The sequence below is a fragment of the Uloborus diversus genome, chromosome 2 (assembly GCF_026930045.1).
Source record: "Uloborus diversus isolate 005 chromosome 2, Udiv.v.3.1, whole genome shotgun sequence".
NCBI lineage: Eukaryota > Metazoa > Arthropoda > Arachnida > Araneae > Uloboridae > Uloborus > Uloborus diversus.
The window spans coordinates 191,997,561-192,018,759 of NC_072732.1; the positions used below are offsets into that span (position 1 = coordinate 191,997,561).

The following is a 21,199-nucleotide window of genomic DNA, read 5'->3' on the forward strand; positions in this document are numbered from 1 at the left end:
CTGAATAGAGTGCAGAAGAGCACAAAAATGCAATTCAATAACCATAATTGAATAAATTTGAAATAAACACATATTAGAATTTTTTGCAATCTCACAGTGGAAAATTTGTCACTACACCACTGGACACAATATTATATACATATAGAACATTTCACATACTTTTCGGACATTGGCCATCACACTTGATGCACTCATGCTTGTTTGTCTCGTTGATCGCAAAACCAGAAGGGCAGTGAGGTAAGCATTCACCACGAAACGGTTTCCACTTCACTTCTTGATTCATCGGAACGTCCAGCATTCTGTTAGTTACATTCTTACACTCATCTTCTTCAATGCACCTGCGATCTAAATACTGTGAAGTAATCAAAAAGTTTATTTTAAAAATTAATATTAAAAACACCTGTACAAGTACTTTAATTCATTTCCCTTTTAAAACTGATTAAGGATAAAGTTCTAATTCATGAATTTGTTTTTAAATTAATTGAAATTACACAGAGAGATATTCTCTTTCTGCTATACCTGTATCATACTCCAAAGGCAGGTAAATGGCAGTATCTACAAAATGATCTACAGTAGTATCTACTTCCTTTTCAATAAAAACCAAATGAGCAAGTTTGTGCAAAAAAGCTTAAGTAAAATGACAAAAATGCAAAAAAAAAAAAATGTAAATGCTGCTGCTTACCAGTCCAGAACTACATCAAATACTTATACCATAAACCTATGGCAATGTTATTGCTTAAACAATAATATAATTCCATAGCACATGTTGAAACAGGTATTTCAAAATATGTTTTGAATTGTTTTGCACTTTATGGGATTGGAACCAAAGACTTAAACAATTTTTACTCTAGGTCTATTAATTTATAATTTTAAAGAAAATTCATATATGACATATCATTGCCTCAGAGCAACACTAGGATATCTTACTGTTGTTTCTAGGCTTAGATATCCAACTGTTGCTCTGAGGCAACAATATGCTCTCTCACACAGTACATATATCATCAGAGGTGCCTTATTTCCATCCCCAGCAGCGGTAAATAATAGAAACTACTTTATGGGGGGGGGGGAGAGATATGAACAGCTGCATTTGAATCAAAAAGTAAATTGGGGAAAATTTATATCTAGCTTTCTCAGTAGATGCAGCAGCTGTGGACTCTTGCTTGATTCTAATCTACTACATCTCTTTGGCAAGTTAGAAATAATTTTTCAAATTTTACATTATGATACAAATGCACACACACACACACAGGTGTACCATTCCTCCCACCTCTTCTCTACAATCAACTCTCAAACCCGTTGATCAGAGTTCTGTAATAGTTAATTATAAGTTGGGTAGGGATTTAAAAGGGAAACAATATGGTGAAAGTTAAATGTTTAACCACTTATATTTTGAGATTTAAGTTGCATAAATATAATTTGAACTAAAGGTCCATCACAACTATTTTTATGAGACAAAGCTATAAAGTGGTCAGCAGAATGAGTTCGGCCGGTTCTTTTTGATACTTGACTGGATTTGCAGGGTGAAAGCATCTATGTTGGTTAGGCACAAAAGATGAGTGTGTGTTGTCGTAAATGAGAAAAACCTGAGCCAAGCTTTTTTTCAACGGATTGTTTGATACACGCTAGAAGTTTCTGAGCTGGCTGAAGATTTTACAGAACTGTTCTCATGTGCATTAAGACGAAAAGATGTTTTTTCACAATGGTGCTACATAGTGCTAGAAAGGGGAAATACTTCGTCAGAAACTTGCTGTCTGGATTGTGAACGCATGCCTGTGGAAGAAATCCTTAACAAGTGTGATGTACTGTGAGAAATTCGGGCGCCGGTCAAGATGTCTGCTGTCGCAGAGCTTCTGCTTGAGAAGGGTTGCCTATCCTTATTCATGTGAGCTAGAGATTCTTTGGGCGTAACTCTAGTTGAGTGTGAGTGTATGTGTACAGGTTTTATATGGTTTAGAATGGTACTTCTTTTAGAACTTGTTGAGATTTTATTGGGTTGACTTATTTAACTCCTTAACAATCGAAGAATTTTCAAGAAAACGGTCATAGAAGTGTCTATTTTTCATTTAAGAAAATTATATAAAAATAAGTGTATGTACAACATGTGCATTCAATTTTTCATTTTCAATATTTCTTAGATTGAGATTTAAAAAAATTTTTAAATTTTATGAAAAGTCAACGAGCAAGCCGAAGCAAGCAGCGAAAATTTAAGAAATAAGTCTTTTAAACATTGAAAAAGAATTTTATTAATCTTTTGTGCAATATAAGTAAAGATAAGTAAATTTTTCTTGTGTTGGAAATTTCAAAGCTTGAGATACAGAGGCCAACGTCAAAATCTGGTAAGTAGTACCAAAATTCCTTCCTGCATCTCTGCAATCACATTTAAAATCCACAATTATGTTTATAATTGACTGGTGCTGCCATCTAGTGCATAAAAAGAGAAATAAAATGTGTTCCGGGCCAAAGAAATGAATTGATTTTACTCGTTTCGTGGCATTAATATTGCACACCCCAGCACGGCAATATCACGGGTGCGAGAAATGAGGATCGAAAAACCAGCCCGGAATATTCACAGGAGCGAGAGGGAAGGGGTTAATGCTGTAATTGTGTTGCTCAAGTATTTTTAAGCATTTTATGAATAGTTTTATTAGTTTTTACTTTTAATACCAAGATTTTTACGGATATTTACTATGAGGATTAAATTGCAAATTTCAGATGCCACCTTTGCTGAATAAAGCTAGTTCTTTTTTAAAAGAAGTTTTATCAAATGCATCTGGGTTCCTTGGGAATATTTTCCCTTATATTTAATGATAGTACAATTTGTTATAGCTATATGTCAGGTTTTATTCTTTCGCGCTAACTATTTAGTATGCCCTTTATTGATCGATCCTTTTAAAGATTAAATTCATCATTTAAATTTTACATGAAAAATGTCAGAAACATATTGCTGCAGGGACACTAAATATAAAAAATGACTCATCAGTAGAAATAGAAGTCTCAAGGAAATAAAAACTAGTACCATAATAATTGTAAAAAATAGACAAAAGTGAATTAAAATACATTTAAAAGGCACTTGTTGCTTAGAATAGATATACTAGTTAGTACCATAATATATTTTTCTTTTGAAAAAATGTAATTCCTAAAATTTGCAAATTTTAAAATCCACTATTTGGAAAGAGAATCAATCACCTTAAAAGTACCAGCTGGACAGCGGCGCATACATTTTCCTTTGAACACAACATGGCGACAAGCAATGCATTTATCCGAGAGTTTACCATGGCAACCTCCGAGACATTCTTGATGGCAGCATACATTCCTTGAGGAGCACGTTAAATTTCTGTATTCACAATCTATATTACAAACTGCAATTTCAAAATAAAAACCAATTAGAATATTTAAATCTACTCCACAAGCATTAATAATCAAATGTGTCCAATTGAATCACTAACTAATGCTTATGATCAGATTATACCATTTCAATGGGTCTTTTTTAAGAGCTATGATCTATTGCAGCAGTTGGCAACCCGTCGATCGGGATTGACTGGTCGATCTCGAGCCTGTTTTCAGTTGATCGCGACAATATTTTTTCTTTGGTTTCTATCGGAGAACCATTTTCTGAAACAAATTAGGTTTAACGCCCAAATTATTTGAAAAATTTTCAAACTTTTTATGGTCACTATTTATTAATTTTATAACAAGCAGTATACTGATGAGTGAAAATATTTCTATGTGAGTTAACAGTGTTCATATACCATTATTTTATCAAATTAAAGCAACTTTATAATTAGTAGTAGTTTATTTTGATAAGATTTTGCATATAATTTGAAGTCAGCATAATCTCAACTTAACCGCGAATGCAACACTACCGTTTAATCCTATCCCCCCTCCAAGGTAATCTTCGTATTCACCTAACTTGGAAAATAGATCTTCAGTCAGTTTAGGTTGCCTACCGCTGATCTATTGTATTTTAAAGCCACGTCCAGATTTGCACAACCATGAGAGCAAACAATTTAATCTATGTATTGCCACTGTACACACACAGAGCCTACTGAACATCTATGTGGCTGTGTTAACATTAGCTGCATGCCCCTAGCCTTATTTTCAGCTGAAGTTCATTTTAACCTGGATGTGGCGTAATATACAGTATATTCACATTGCAACAAACTTCAAGGGATTGTAAACTTTGTTCGCTACAAACCAACTTATTTGCATGACTGACATCTTGCAACATATCAAGCTTCTAATGAAAAGTTGAAATTTGAAGCACTGTCATCTTTGTTTTAATCAGTTTTCTTTGATTTAACAGATTTTTTTTCAAAGAATCATTCAAAGAAGGTGGTACAGTTTCATTTGTACAATTGCTAACAACAGCATATTAGAATAAAAACATCAACTACAAAACTGATCATGAGAAGAATACAAAAGGGCCGTTTCACAGGACAGAAATGGGCATTTGGGAGTAGTTTTTGTTCCATTAATACAATAAAACAAATTACAATTTGAATGAAAATGGAAGTCACACAAGTCCCAGTCCATCACAAGCATTTTGTTGCATAGCCTTCAATTATTTCCTTCAAAAACAATAAATTTAAATGTTCCACAGAATTCTTTTGACAAATCTTTACTGTTGCTACCAAAAATAAAATTTCTAGCTTGTTTTATTTGTGTTTATGGAACAAAATCTACTGACAAACTGCTCCAGGTGTCTTGTTCCACCACATGACCCCCCATAGCCCAAAACCATCAACAAAAACAGGGAATTTGAGAAAGCACTTAAGAACCAGCTCACCTTTCTGGCACGTATGAGAATTCCAACAGAGTTTCTGCTGCCTCTGCAACCTGGGATTGATCACAGTTGGACATTCAGCAACAGGACAAGTATTAGGGCACTCTTCATAAGGCTTATTATCCTTGATGAAGTGGCCTCCCCGACCAGCCTTGGCGATGTAGTCCCAGTTGATGGTGTCCACATAACACAGATGAGGGTTCTTCTCGATGCGCACTGAGCCTCTCAAAATGGTCGTCAGGCTCACGAGTCCGACGTCTTGTATGGCACGCAATTCATAGATGACGAGAGCATAGTTATGAAAAAGCACATCCCCCCTGATGACGGCGAGATTGGGGAAAAGCTTTGATAATGACTGAAGTCCTTGAATTCTGTACAACAAAAGATAACCCGTAATTTCCTGAAGCTTTGGAAAAGTCAAGTTCTCAAAGTCCTTGTGCTCTGCCTTGTCAATTAACAGGATCTGGAGCGATCCTTCAATCACCGAGCAGTTTTCCAGCTTGCGAAAAGATGATACAGAGTTGCGAATATCAATGTTTTTGGAACATACTAAAAGGAAGAAACAGAAAACTTATGTTGTAATCAAACTGATAATGTAGCATTAAATAGTTCTATCATGAAGATGCTAGATTAAGTTCTAAGTTCAACAAAATTAGGCATAACACTTTCTGCATTTTGTGCTATTAGTAAATATGTGAAACACACATGAATAAATGCAGAATTTAAATTTTTGATGAAAATGTTTCGAGAAAAATTAAATATTTCTCTTTTTCTCTTTCCCAAAACTTGGGGGAAGGGGGAATAATCGTTAATTTAACTTGAATACTTTATCTTCCAATTTCATTTAATTTGTGTTTCAAGTACTTTTGCTGTGTTTTTAAAGTGATGGGAATTTTTGAAATTTTAAGTAGGGACAGTACAAGAATACTATAAAAGCATTCATTTTAGTGACAGGGTTGGCAAGGTTTTGGACACAACGGTAAAAACCACGGTAAAAACCCTGGTTTTTACCGTCCTGTCCAAAACCCTAGTGTCCAAAACTGTCCAAAACTATATTTTTAGAAAAATTATATTGTGTGAGAAAACATCAAAAACAGTATAAAATGTATCAAAGTAATGTTTTACATTGAACATTTATTCAATGAGAACATTCAACTTATTGATTCAGCTGATTTTAATCCAGTTACATAGAAATTGAATTCTTAATTAACATTTCAATTTGTATGAATGAGTTCATTTATTTGTTTATTTTTTGATAATAGTAACCAAATTTCCCTATGTTTATGCATGTGTGCACATGAAAGCAATGTTGGCAAGGTTTTTATCATCCTGTTCAAAACCTCTGTGTCCGAAAGTGTCCAATTTTTGAGAAACTATATTTTATAAGAAAATATCAAAAACAACAAAATGTGTCAAAATTATTTTTTTCACTATTTAATATGTTTATTCAAGGTGAACGAACATTCAAGTATGGTAACTTATTTATGCAACTGATTTTAATAATCTAGTTGAGTAGAAATTAAATTCTTTATTAAACATTTCAATTTGTATGCAGGAGTTTTTTTTTCCATTTACCAAATTTTTCGACATTTATGTGCGTGTGCAAAAAAAAAATGTTCAAAATATACTGCAATAATCGACTTAAATGCAATAAATAACTTTTTTTTTCTTGCACCTTAATATTGCACATTTAATAACACTCCTTTGAGTTACAAATGAAACTGAAATTAGTTGTCTTGGTAGTGTTGTGAATTCCCTTTCAGAAGTCTACCAACTGTTACATAAGGAAGTTTTTATGTAATAGTAATTGGCAATTTTTTTTAAGTAAAATATTTTTTAAATGAACATTTTTAAGAAAAGTACTCATTATTTTGACCTCATTAATATTTATATTTATGCATTACAAAAATTGCAGTAAATACGAATTAATTAGATTACACCCCTTTAGCATCAGCTTAGTTTTGGACAGTTTAAGACAGTTTCAGACACTTTTGGACAGTTTTAGACAGTTTTGGACGGTAAAAACCACCTGTCCTGTCCTAAACCAGTTTTGGACAGTCCAAAACCCAACCCTGTTTAGTGAGGATTTAACTTTCGTTATGATCGCGAAAATTTGTATGACAAGTGAAATATTTCAACCATGTACAGGGTTGGCTTTCTGCCGGCAGAAACTAGTTTTTGCCGTGCCAGTGGCAGAAACTGGTTATAACCGGTAAAAAACCGGCAGAAACTGGTAAAAACTGGCAAAAACTTAAAAGCGTCTTTAATAACTAAAGTAATTATTAAATGATATTTGTTTAAGTCAACTAAGAAATTAAACTTTATTTCATCATTTAAAAAAATAAAATCCTATGCTAGTGCCCTTAATTTAGTTCAGAAAGGGAACTTTTCAATCGCAGATGCCCGAAAAATTTGGATTAATATTAGAAAGGACGAGAAATAATTCGGGTGCTCAGGAAAGAGGAGTGACATACAGAATTAAACAGGCATTACTGATTGTAATTTGAATGCTTATGTAAGCTTCATCTAAATTGCTTGTGATTGAAATTATCGTGTGCTTCAAGAAGAAAGTGCCCGAATTTTACTTGCCAATATTATTGTACGATATTTTGCCCTTATGTCATAGCTTTGCAAAATAAATTGACCCTATTTCTCGAAACTTATTTTTCCAGTCAAATTTGTACCATTTTTATAGTTACTGCATGGTAGACCAGTTTAGAAAAATATGCACTAGATGAAAGTTTCACAAACATTGCTTGTTCCTTGGTGCATTGCCTCCTAGCTCTTCTGTAGCAAGACTATTCTAAAATTTCTTATTTGTGCACGTTAAATTGAGAAACTGTTTAGATTATAGAAAACACCTTTTCTAAGAGCCAACAGCAGAGTTAAGACAATGTCACATTTAAGTTTTAACTGAGAAGATATTGTAATTAAAGTATGCTTTGGGGTTTACAACTAATTATGTTTTTCCATGCATTTTCTATTGTATGTCAGTAATTAATTTTTTGTCATTTTGTGAGTTTTTGCCAGTTTCTGCCACAAATGTGGCAGAAAGTGGTTTTTGCCATGCCGGTTTTAACCGGTTTCTACCAGTGGTTTTAACCGCTTCGGCAGAAACTTGCCAACCCTGACCATGTAACGAAATTTTGAAACATAATTTCGTTTATTTACCTTTATTTTCAACATTTGGCATTGAACCAAATCACTATAATTGACATCAACATTGCTTATGATAGTTTAATTCATTTTTTATTTATAGTAATTTGTAATCAAATCAAAAACGAGAAGGCCAAGGAATCATACAATGAAAAAAAAATATTCTACTCAAACACACAGAAGAAAGCAATTTGCTTCAAAACAAATAAATAATATCAGCAATCATCAATTCTTTTTACAATAACAATGAATAACAACTGTTCATCATCAGATCAGCTGACCGGGGGAGGGGCGAAAACACCGTAATGGCGGGGGTGATAGTGGTGATGAAAATTGTTTTCGACTTTAGTACAAAAACCCTTTAGTATTTCTGATGATGAGAAAAAGTGTTGCAGTAGTGACTGAAAAAAAGAAACTGAAATTCCTATAATCATTCGCCCAAACATATCCTAACATTTTTACAGCAATATGAATAATAATTCCTAGTGATGCAAAAAAAAAAAAAAACCGTGCATTCCCCAACGATTATCTCATCCGCGCGGGCGATAACTTGCCACAGCTGTTAACCCTGAACCCGAGCAGACAGTCGCCATGATATTGTTTACAACTTTCGCAGAAAAAGTAGCAACCAGACTCTCTCCCTCTAGCGGCAGAATGCTGTAAATTGAAAGTAGGTCAGTGGGCTTTTACGTAAGAAGTGAAGATTAAATCCTACGTCCAATCAGCACTCGCTCCGAGGAAGGAGAGAGCCCCTCCATATTTCCGGTGAGACAAGGGAACTGAGATTTCCTTTGTTTTCAGTTTTTATACATTCAATCAAACAACCACTTCAAAAATAAACAGAGTACTTTTAGTTCCATACTCCTTTTTCTATTATCCATAGAAAGTAAGCATATCAAAATTTTATTCATTATAAGGGTTTTTCCTGGAAATTTTTTATTCATTATAAGGGTTTTTCTTGGAAATTATAAGCATCAGTTTTTCTTTTCCACCATGCGAAGAGAAATTAAAAAACTCTTTCCAATATAAATTCAATTGAAATATTTTGCGAGTCGATGAAGGGATTTATTTTCCCTCTTTTTTGCAAAGCAACACAAAAGTAATTAAATAAATAAACAAGAACTGCCATGAAAATTTTTCAATGTAGAAATAAAAAACTAGTGCAATAATTACAAATAAGTAAGTAAACATTTGTGTCAAATCAGAAAATTACGAAAATAAATCACGAAGTTTCATTAAAAAATAAAATGTGTAGGATGCTTTTATTATGGTTCTTTAATTAGTTTTTTTTTTTTTTTTTTTGTAAACGTAAACGACCGAAAATCTTCAAGGACCGGTTAAAAAATTATTGCGGATCAGTGTCTGCCGGTCCACTGTTCGAGAAACGCTGCTTTAGCTTATGAAATACCTTTGAGTAACAAAGTAACAATAGTTTCGTCCATTAAGTATATTTGCTTGATAGACGTTGTTTACTATTAAATTTCAAACATTTGATTAGTTAAAATGATTAAAAAATAAAATAAAATGTTTTGTTTCGGCAGTACAAAATGCTAGAAAAATACACTTTTTGCTTGTTTAATCGACTTCTCTTACTATTTTTATGTTATTATCTTTACTAATAATAAAGCTGAATGTCTCTCTGTCCGGAGGATGTCTGTAGGATGTCTGTGACGCGCATAGAGCTTAGACCGTCCGGCCGATTTTCATGAAATTTGACACAAAGTTAGTTTGTAGCATGGGAGTGTGCACTTCGAAGCGATTTTTCGAAAATTCGATGCGGTTCTTTTTCTATTCCAATTTTAAGAACAAAAATATTATAAGATGGACGAGTAATTTACGAAATTATCATAACGTGGAACCCGTAACATGGGCACAAGCCAATTGGCGAGATACGAAATTATCATAACGTGGAACCGTAACATGGGTACAAGCCAATTGGCGAGAAAATTCACCATACATTTGTAAATATACAGGCGAACCAAAAGACCTTTTAATTTTTCTATTACGGGCAAAGCCGTGCGGGTACCGAAACTACTTAGAAAGCTACTTCAATAACAAAATTTATTGCTGAACAAATACAGGAGCGTCCCAATGGGAGGTCACTTTGACCTACCAAAAAAATCCTCTTCCGACAAATTGCCCGATGAATCGGCAAATTTAGAGATAGTCTTTAAAAACTACTTTATTATTATTATTTTATGCGCACAATGTCTCTTCATTGTTTTTCATTCCGTAAATTTAGTAGTTTCATTCGGTAAATTGCGAATTTCTCCCCTTCCAAAAATGTAAAATTGGGGCGCCACATTGAATTTAAGAAGACAGCTACAGGAGATGTGATAAGGATTTAATCATATCCGGTTACAATCCTGCAGATGTCCAGAAAATTTATTTCTAAGATGCCTAATAGTTATGTACAGGAGCAGGGCCGCAGAGAGCCAAGGCAAGCAGTTTGTCAGTTACCGTCACCGGGCCCCTCCCGCCCTCCAAAAAAAGAAAGGAAAAGAAAAAGAAGGAGGGAGAGAAAAGAATAGGGGGAAAAAGAAGAAAAAAGTGGGGGGGATAAAGAAAAAACTCAAAATTATTCAATAGAAAACAGTTAACTTTATTTTAAGTGCCACAACAGTAAATATTAAAAGAGTAAATTTCACTTAATCTTAAGTTTACTCTTATTTGGAGCCACCCCCCCCCCTTTTCTTTTTGTCTTTCCTTCTTTTTGTTCTTTTTTTGTGTCAGTGCCACCCCCCACCCCCCACGGCCCGGGCTCCTAGTTTTTGACTAGGCTGACATGGCCTCTCCTTGACCCTTTACTGTACAGGAGTGACTCTAGGATGAAGAGAAGACATCATCAAGACACCTTTTGATTATTGTGGGATATCCGAGGATCCTATCAGAGATATTCCTGTATATCCCACTAACGACGGACGTCTTTGTGTTATCTGGGCCTGCGTTAACATTGATTTAAAAAAGGGGGGGGGGGACAAAATCGTAATTTGCCTACAATTTATTTTTATCTACCCACCTCCCCCCAGTTGAAAATCTGCTTACCGATAAAGAAGCAAAAACTGACAGTGAAGACAAATTTGAGAGTTGAAATATTTTATATTATTATTATTTATTTATTATAACAATCACGAATTGCTTTCAATACTCATTTGTTCAAAGTGGTTGATGTTCTGATTTTTCAGATAGCGACGAGACTAAGTAGCTCGTTGTTTTAAAATTTATTGAGAGGACAAATTTTCTAAATAGCCATGATTACAAATTATTTGCATTATTTAAGGTTTAGCTTAAGCATATTTTACTTAAAAAAAAAAAAAAGGAGCGGGCGGGGGAGTAAAATTACGTAATTTCAGAAAAAATATCAACATAAATGATGTTAAAAAGTAAAAATTTCATCTAAATACAAAACTTCCAAGTTACTAATCCCTCTCATTTAAGATTAATGAGAAATAAAAATACCACAAAGTGATACATTGTAAATTTAATCTTTATGATGATTACACGAGAGCAAATTTGCCATAACAACCAGATATTTATCACTGCATCCTAATCAGGGCCGCAGAGAGCCAAGGCAGGCCCCTAGTCAGTTTTGACGCCAAGCCCCCCGCCCGTCCCCCCCCCCCAAAAAAAAGAAGAAAAAGAAGGGGGGGGGGAGAGAAAAAATCAAAACTGCTTAATAGAAAATAATTAATTCTATTATAAGTGTAACAAAACAGCGAATACCAAAAGAGTAAATTTTACTTTATGTTTACGTTTCCGCTTATTAAGGGTTCCCCCCCCCCCTTTTTCTTTCTTTCTCTTTTTTGCGTTAATGTCGCCCCCCCCCCCCCACAAGGCCCGGGCCCTAGTTTCCGACTAGGCTGACATGGTCTCTTGTCGGGCCTGATCCTAGTGACTATTTCTTTTTTTTCTTTTTGATATGCTTCACATTACCTATTCTAGAAAATCACCAGTCATAATATGCAAATTTCTTCTCCATTTCCATTCCAGTTCATTTGTAGAAACAAGAAAATAAGAAACTCAACGAATAGGTCCTATCGCAATCCGTGATTGCAAAAAAAAAAACATAATTTCAATTAAAGACCCGTCGAAATTCAAATGATATACCGTAGACCTTCGTTTTACGCGGGTTTATTTTACGCGGTTTAAGATTCGACACCATTATTTTATTTTACGCGGATGCGGCTATGCAAACAGATAAAACTTTCCCCTCTTTCAAAATCCTTCCTAAAGATTGCAGATTACACGTTATAAACTGCATTTTGGCGTGCTAATAATCGAGCTTGGGCCACAGGAGACATTTTATACGAGTGGTTCGAAAGTTCCAAAGTTCTTTCCAGAAGTAAAGCTATATGAATGAACTCACACAGTTCAGAACTCACTGGAAGAAGAGTTTTTAGGAGTGACAAAAGAGGACAAAACCAATGAGGATACCGATATCCATGACACAATACCAAAAACGTTCACATTGAAAATTGTGAGCCATACCTTGACAACTGCAAATGATTTCTGATTTGTTAGTGAAGGAAGATTCTATCATGGAAATGACGCAAGTGATAATAGATGCGTTAATGCTCTCCAAAGAACTACAGAGAAAAATTCGTAATGGCAGCCAAAATACAGTCGAACCTCTATATATCGAAGTAGCAAATTGCCGGAAAAAAATTCGATATATAGAAATTTCGATATATGGAAATAATCTTATTTTATCATAAAAATCTCCTAAAACATTAAAATTAAAGCTAATTTTTGTGTATGAAACCCTATTTTTAATTCATACGAGCATCGGATTAAATGAAAATTAATAATTAAAAAAATAACAGAAATTACATTTTTGCTCCTTCATACATCTTCATTCTTCGACAATTCAAATTGATCCGCAACATAAGGGGAATTTTCGTTTTGACAATGTAATCGAGAGAAAAGTAAAAAATCATTCTACCTAACTTGAATGATTTTTATTGAAGCTAAAATGACTAGGAATGATAATCAACAGAGAAAAGGGATAACTTGAAACGGATTTTACAGTGCTACTGGTTAAAACTAAGATTTGAAATAAACTTGAGGGAATTTAAGAACTCCAGAACGAAACAACGACCTATCTACACACCCCTCAACCCCAGATTCCTTATGAGTTTCGTAGCAACCTTTAGTGAACGTAATTTTCTCCCGTAACCATCAGTTTTCATGAGACAAACAGCTAAAAGTGGAAAAAAAAAAAAAATCTACGAATGTCTCGAAAAAAACTTCGATATATAAAGATTTTTTCGATATATAGAAACAATTTTTCTATGTAATGAACATAGAAATTTGCTGGGATTTCGATATATAGAAAATTTCGATATGTGGAAGTACGATATATGGAGGTTCGACTGCACTATCATAGCCAGTTTATTTTTATAAACACTAAATTAATTTATGTTCATTAAACTTATTAAAAATTAGTCATCACTAGAAAGAAATAATTTTTTCCATCTATGGAACCTAACCCCTATTTTAACACTACTATTAGGTCTCAATTTACGCGGCAATGCCGTGGAACGTAACCTTCGAGTAAAATGAGGGTCTACTGTATATATATATACCAAAATTTACTTATAAAATGTGATGTAACAACAACCAAAAAGATACAAAAGTTAAAACATTTAAAAAGTACATGAAAACAATAAAACCGAGACAATAAAACCTGGGCCCTTCCCTCGTTAATTCGGTTGCACATATTTTAATTTACAAGCGTTCTTTTACAAGGTACGAACAAATCAACGTACAAGCACTTAATTTCATGCAGTATTGAATAGCTAGCCGAAATGCTTCCACAAAACAAATACCGTCTGCCAAATACGCAACAAGTTTCACGAAAGCGGAGAATAAAATGTTCACCATGCGATTATTTATTTACTAAGCGAAAAACGGCCATTGTTGTGTCTTAAGAGTTAGATATGCATCAAGGGAAGCTAAAAATATCTCGAAATGGGACAAGTAAATGTTAGCTTGTTTGTGTGCAGTAGCAGTCTAACACGCCCAGGTAAAGACGGGAAAAGAATAGCGTTCTAAAATTAATCACAAATATCACGAGTGAGTGCTGTTGGCAAAGAAGCACTCCATTACTATATACAAACATTTCGCTCTTTTACAAAAACGGAAACAAAGTGGACAATTTTAAAGAGATTCAATCTGAGCCGTCGCAAAATGGCGGGAGAGAATCGACTATAGTAGATTCTCGTTTTACGCGGGTTTCTTTTACGCGGTTTATGATTTGACACCTTTATTTTATTTTACGCGAATGAGTTTCGGTTTTTCGCGGATGCGGCAATGAATACAGATAACATTTCTCCCTCTTTTCAAGATCCAAAGATCCTAAAGATTACACGTAATAGATTGCATTTTGGCGTACTAATACTCGAGCTTGGGCCACTGGAAACATTTTATGCGATTGGTTCCAGAGCTCTTTCCAGAAGTATGGTTATTAAACTCACACAGTTCAGAATTCACTGGAAGAAGAGCTTTTAGGAGTGACAAAGGAGGCCAAAACCAAAGAGGACACCGACGTCGGTAACCCACAACCAAAAACGTTCACATTGAAGATTTTGAGCCATTCCTAGACAATAGAAAAAGATTTTTCTGATTTGTAAGTGAAGAAAGATTCTATCATTGAAATGACGCAAGTGATCATGGATGTGTTAATGCTCTACAAAGAACTACAGAGAAAAATTCTTAAAGACTGCCAAAAGACCAGCTTCTTTTTATAAACCGAACATGAAATTAATTTGTGTTTTCTTTATGCATATTGTGCATAGAAATCGATATAAGTATACATTAAACTTATACGTGCAATTAGTCATCACTAAATGAAGTTTTTTTTTATCTATGGAACCTAACCCCTATTTTAACACTACTATTAAGTCTTAATTTACGCGGTTTTGATTTACGCGGCATTTCCGTGGAACGTAACCCCCGCATAAAAAGAGGGTCTACTGTACTACAACTTGAGACGCTTAAAATTAAAAAGATTCTAAACTAGATTAGTTTTGGTCTCGGAAGTTGAGCGGGAAATCTGTGGAGATGCCGCGGATGGAGATGTAAAAACTGGGTTTAAACCCGTTTTTTCAAAAGCAAATTTTGCAGAGAATCCAAAAACATAGGAATTTTGCATAGACGTGCGGTACGCCCAAGCAAACCAAGCAGTGCTTGGGAGCTCCAGAAGTAAAATAGTTTTCATTTATCATTTTTATGACAGGCTCATAAAAGACAGGAAGTATGATTCTTTTTCCATATATTTTCTTACTCTGAAAATAACTGTAAAGAACATTTATGAGTCGCTCAAACAGCGATTTCCCCGAAACACATATTCCCGGCAGGGCCTGATTAACGCACGGTCCTGTGGGTCCGTGGACCTGGGCACCACAATTTTAGGGGCACCAAAATAGGGTGAATTTCTTTCTTCTTCCCCTATTTTTGTAACTTTTACGTTGAGAATATGCAAAATTCCTTGTGAAAGGGGCACCAAATTTTACCAGGACCTGGGCACCACTTTGACTTGATCGGGCCCTGATTCCCGGGCATAGGCAAAGGAAAGAGAAAACCACACTGCAATGATTCGAAACCAAGCGGAAGAAGTGTTGCCGTGACAACAAAGTGTCGCCGTGGCTCCTATCCAATGTTAGGAAGCCGCTTTCGAAACCAAGCCGGCAGTTCCTAGACCAGTTATTAAGTAACACACTTTACTCAGAAAACACAGATACACTACAAACAAATATCTAACAAATGTAACTAACAATATGAAAACAATTGGATATCACATCGGCGGTGTCTTGAGTCACCACACGTGCCTATATATACACTATATGACCAAAAGTATTGGGACACTTTCAAAAATTCTCATTTTTAAGGATTTCTCAAGAAATAAAAAACCAATTGTATTGTAACTTCTGTCACATAACAGGTAGGCTCCAGCTTTCAATTTCTAATTAAAAGTCTATCACCCTTGCGTTTCGGGGGTCTGTAACGAATTGAGGAAAGTAAAAATGTTTTTTCGTCATCATTCATTGCAAATGGCTGAGAATAAGCTGCAAATTTCACAAATTAGTTAGCTTACTGTGTACAATCATTTTTCATACTTTTGAGAAGGTACATGAAGTTATGATATTCAATAAAATATAAGCATTTCTTTCAAAACTAAAAATTTTATTTGAAAGTTATTGCCTCATAACACGCAAAGTTTTTTCTCAAAGCTTACGAAACTTTCAGAAAACTTGACAGCATACATAAGAAGCATGATATTAAAAAAAAATATATTAATTTGAATTTTTGTTGTCTTGAAATTCAAATTATATTTTTCGCAATCACGAGTGTGTGTGCGTATGAATGCGTCTGTGTGTTTGTGTAGGTGCATATGTGTGTGCGTGCTTGTGTAGGCGCATGTGTGTGGGTGCGTGTGTGTGTATGTATGCATGTGTGTGCGTGGTGTGTATGCAGTGCTGTGTGTGTACACGCGTGTGTATGTAGGCGTTCGTGTGTGTGTACGTAGGCATATGTGTTTTTGTCTGTGTGAAGGCATGAGTGTGTGTATGTGTGAGTGTGTAGGAGTGTGTATGTCTGTGCGCAGGCATGAGTGTATGCGTGTGTGTGTAGAATATGCACAATGTAGAACGCAACATGTAGACGGTTTTCGCAAGAGGAGCAGCATCGTGAGGCCGGTCGGCGCGACGGTGGTGCTGGCAGACGGAGGTCGTGGGAAAATACCAGGGCTGCGGAGTCGGAAGGAAAATTGCCGACTCCGACTCCTGGATTTTGAAACGCCCGACTCCGACTCCGGATTTATTTTATTTTTTTACTTGTATTTTTTCAACTCCCTCTCTCCCTTCAGGGGAAGGGGGGAAACCTCTAAACAGAGATTTAAATAATAATTACTTTTTATGAAAATTTCGCATTTTGTTTTTTATTGTAAACCTAAGACGACCATACAACGTTAGAAATACAATTTAAAAATTAAATTTTCCAATAGTTAAGAGTTAAAAAGTGAGATGACATAAAAATCCCTTTTAAAAAATTTGAAAAGGATTATCTGTAATTTGCCCCCCTTTAATGTTTAACAAATTGATATTGATCAAATCGTGTGCTTTCAATTTTTGAAAGCTGTAACTTGAGAGAAAAAAAGCTTTTTTTCTAAATCCAAGTTCTTGAGAGGGGGTGGTTGCCCCGGGTGACACCAATCTGGTAGATGACACCAAAAGTTAATTTCAGAGTTTATAAAAAAATATAAATATTTTAATTCTGAAAATTTTCGCGAATATGTTTTTAATTATATTTCATCAATACAATTTCAGCGAAAATAGGGCACATATACGTCAGGAGCTAATTTTACACAAAATGCGGGGGTATACAAATTTATACGAATAGCTTCTACTATACCTATATTTCTTCTTCGCTAAATTTTTAATTTAAATTTTATTGGCTGCTTTAAAATTAACCTTAATATGAAGATTTTAAGATTAACTGCAATTATTGAGTGTTGTAATCAAGAAATCATTTACATTTATTTTGTTCCATATTTTTTAGTGAGAACCAAGCTTATAGAAATAGTCTTAATAAAGAAAAAAAAACATGAGATTATTTCATCGGATCTTTTGGATTCGTGCTTTCGCGCCATAACTTTTTTGAATTTACCGATCACCCTTAAACGTTTCAACCTTAGCTACGGGCCTCGACTAACTAATTTGTTACATTTCTTTTACTATTTTATAACTGAGATCGAACAAAACACTATATTTCTATTTTTATTTGAAAGTGATTAATTGAAAATGTTAGGCAACAAAATCGTTTGCTGACAGTTGCTATTAGTTCAGTTCAAAAGCAAGCAAACTAGGGGACGGCTACAGAAAGTTCGGTAAGCACTCAAGCTAGCTGATTGCCATAACGGCGGTTATTTTCTCATTAGTATCTTTTTATACATGTAATCGAACCAACTGGTCTCAGTTTTTAAAAATTGCAAGGAGAATCAGTGAAAACGAAAGAAAATAAGAAGCCTGGAGTCGGAGTCGGCATGTTTTTGAACAACTCCGACTCCGACTCCACAGCCCTAGAAAATACAATGATAGGAATTCAAAACAGTCAAATGAGAACAATAAGCAATCGTGACTGCTCAAAATAAAATGCTGAAAATTTGATAAAACTTGGACATTTAAAGCAATTAATTTTTCACTGCGCATGCGCGAAAGATGGCAATTTATAACTTTCATCATCGAATACCCGGCTAGATTCCTCAACTCATAAAAAAATTCCAGCTCAATGTCTCAAAAATGTAGAAAGTTATCAGCAAACTAATGAGCCGGATTTTAATAACTCTTGGGTAGGCTACGTGAGGGATCGTTCGCAAATAAGCTGGTTTTATCATGAATCACACTGAATGATAGCAAGCAAATGTTACAAACTTGCGAATGACCCCTCACATTTCGTCGCTTAACCAAGAATTATTGAAAATCGGTTCATTAGATCGCTGATAACTTTCTGAATTTTTAAGATATTGAACTGGAATTTTTTTATGAGTTGAAGAAGATAGTTACGTTTTAGATTATGAAAATTTTGAATTGCTATCTTTCGTGCATGCGCAGTGAAAAATTATTTGCTTTAAATGTCCATATTTTATCATATTTTGAACATTTTAATTTCAAATTTTAGTAATATGATCTTTGTTGAAAAACTTTGCGTGTTACGAGCCAAAAACCTTCAAATAAAATATGTAGTTTTGAAAGAAATGCTTATACTTTCGTGAATATCAGTGATACCTTCTCAAAAGTATGAAAAATGATTGTACACAGTAAGCCAACTAATTTCTGAAATTTACAGCTTATTCTCAGTTATTTGCAATGAATGATGACGAAAAAACATTTATGCTTTCCTCAATTTGTTATCCACACCCGAAACGCAAGGGTGATATAACTTTTGTTGCAAAATGACAGCTGGGACTTTTTATTCGAAAAAAGTTTCAAAGCAATTAGTCTCTTATTTCTTGAGAAATCCTTAAACATGTGAAATTTTGAAAGTGTCCCAATACTTTCGGTCATGTAGCGTATATATATAGAAACGAATATATATATATATATATATATATATATATATATATATATATATATATATATATATATATATATATATATATATATATATACATACATAAAATATATATACATATGTATATATATATATATACATATATACAGGGGCGGACTGGCCAGGTCGGCTAGTCGGGGATCCCCGACTGGGTCAACCGCCGAGTGGGCCACTTTAAGCAATTTTTTATTGAACTTAATACATTTAATTCACATCTAACATTTTTTTAAACGTAATAATAGAAGAAAAAATGAAATTTGATCACTCTCTGGGAAAAAAAGTGTTTGGAAGCAGGTTTATTTTTCTTCCATCCTTATCCAGGGGCCAATGTAAATAGCCGAAGTCCACAGGTGCGAATGCTTTCCTCTCTTTGTCAACTTTCTCTCTAGTTTTTAGAGCTCTGGGGTCCCATATGGCTCCCACATTGAGGAAACGGAAGGGGGCCAAAGAAATTAGGGTTTGACGCGCCCTGAAAAAGGGTCCGAGACGAAAAAAAGAGCTTTCAAAATCTTATATTAGTACGTCTATTAACAACAATTGGCGTGCATCACTAGACAACGCGGCCCTGGCCCTGCTATAAATGTGTGGGCCATGCTTTGGGGTGCTGATACATGAGCAGCGGCATGCACAATGTTGGGGGGGGGGGGGGGGGGGACCATCTGTTAACCCGGTTTCGAGCCTGAAGAGGGCCCGAGATTTTTTAAATGAGGGGTGAAATATACAGTAAGGACGTAGTGGTAAACAAAATGGAGGGAGCCCCGTAAAAGTCATTTGTGACGGGCCTCAAACATTTCTGTAAACGCCCCTGGCCTGGTATTCACTGGTTGCGGCAGATTCAACTATGCTGTCAGGTGGCAATCGATTTCATTAGTCTAATGTAATTTATCGCTATACGAGTATTTTCATCTCAGAATCGCATCGGGAAAGCAAGTCTGGACTACGATAAACTGACTCTGAAACAGGACAAAATTTCAACTTAGAAGGGCGAGTTCCTGAACATAGGCGGATTCAGGCCTGAGTTCCAGGGGACGCAAGGGGGGGGGGGGAGCAAGATTTTTCTTTTTTCTTTTTAGAGCAACATTAGTTGTAATCAGGGCCAGACTTAGACTTAACGGGGGTCCCAGAGTTGCCAACCTTGGAGAAACAATTTGAGGAGCATCTATGCTGATTTTGAGGAGCAATTTAAAATTTTGCGGAGCAGTTCGGAATTTTGTATAAAAATCAGTAAAATTAACTAAAACCACTTATCCTAATTTTTTTTTTTTTTTTTGAGCTTTAATAATTATTTTTAGCACTAGTATGAAAATAACTATTTCTGAATTTCTAAATTAATAAAACAGCTTTACACACAATTTCAATCTTTGAGTATAAGCATCTTTAATTTCCCATACTTACATATTTGTTATGATGAAATAGCAAAATTTAAGCTGGAAAACTTCGGCAGGGAAATGCGGAGCAAAAGAACTTCTTTGCGGAGCCGAGGAGTTTCGCCATTTTTGCGCAGCAACTCCGCAAAATGCGGAGCAATTGGCAACCCTGGTCCCTATGGTATTTCAGGTATGAGGTCCCCTTGTAATCCTAAAGTCACGATAGTATTAAGTCTACAATAGAGGACTTTGATGCAAGAACGAGTTAAGTCCTAACTTTTCCTTTTTTAAAAATTCATTTTTGCGTGTGGAGAATTGGTTGTTTCGATTGGTGAAACAACGTTTCACAAATGTAAGATTAGACCTCTGCTTTGTAGTAAATAATGTGGGAAATATATGAGCCTTTCGATCGGACACTAATGTTATTTATAGGTCTTACCAAAAATGAGTGAGTCTAGACTTACTGGTTCTTGGTTTCTGCATCAAGGCCCAAGAAGGAAATTGTGTATTACAGATTTAGGGTGGTCCGGGACACCATTTGAAAAAAAAAAATAAAATGGTATTAAACAATTTAGAGTTTTGAAATTTTTTGTACTGATTCATCATCAGTTTGACTCTCAAAATCATAACATAAATGTTAAAAAAAAATTATTCAAATTTAGTTATTGTTTTCTAAAAAAAATGGGGTTGATTTAAGTTACTAAAATTCAAAATATTCTTGGTCAATTTTCAAATTTTTTTCCAAACACTATGCACAAATATCTAAGTTTTAATTTTTATTCGA

General features: G+C 34.7%; 1 protein-coding gene across 1 annotated transcript in view; it reads right to left on the reverse strand.

Annotated features, from left to right (window-relative positions):
• The window catches only part of LOC129216231 (insulin-like peptide receptor), a 239,765-nt gene that overhangs the window by 40,305 nt on the left and 178,261 nt on the right, over window positions 1-21,199 (reverse strand). The window contains exons 3-5 of the mRNA XM_054850429.1: window positions 4,787-5,332; window positions 3,187-3,359; window positions 160-352 (exon numbers count right to left, since the gene is read on the reverse strand). Of these exons, the coding sequence (XP_054706404.1) occupies window positions 160-352; window positions 3,187-3,359; window positions 4,787-5,332 (912 nt within the window). The remainder of the gene's footprint in view (window positions 1-159; window positions 353-3,186; window positions 3,360-4,786; window positions 5,333-21,199) is intronic.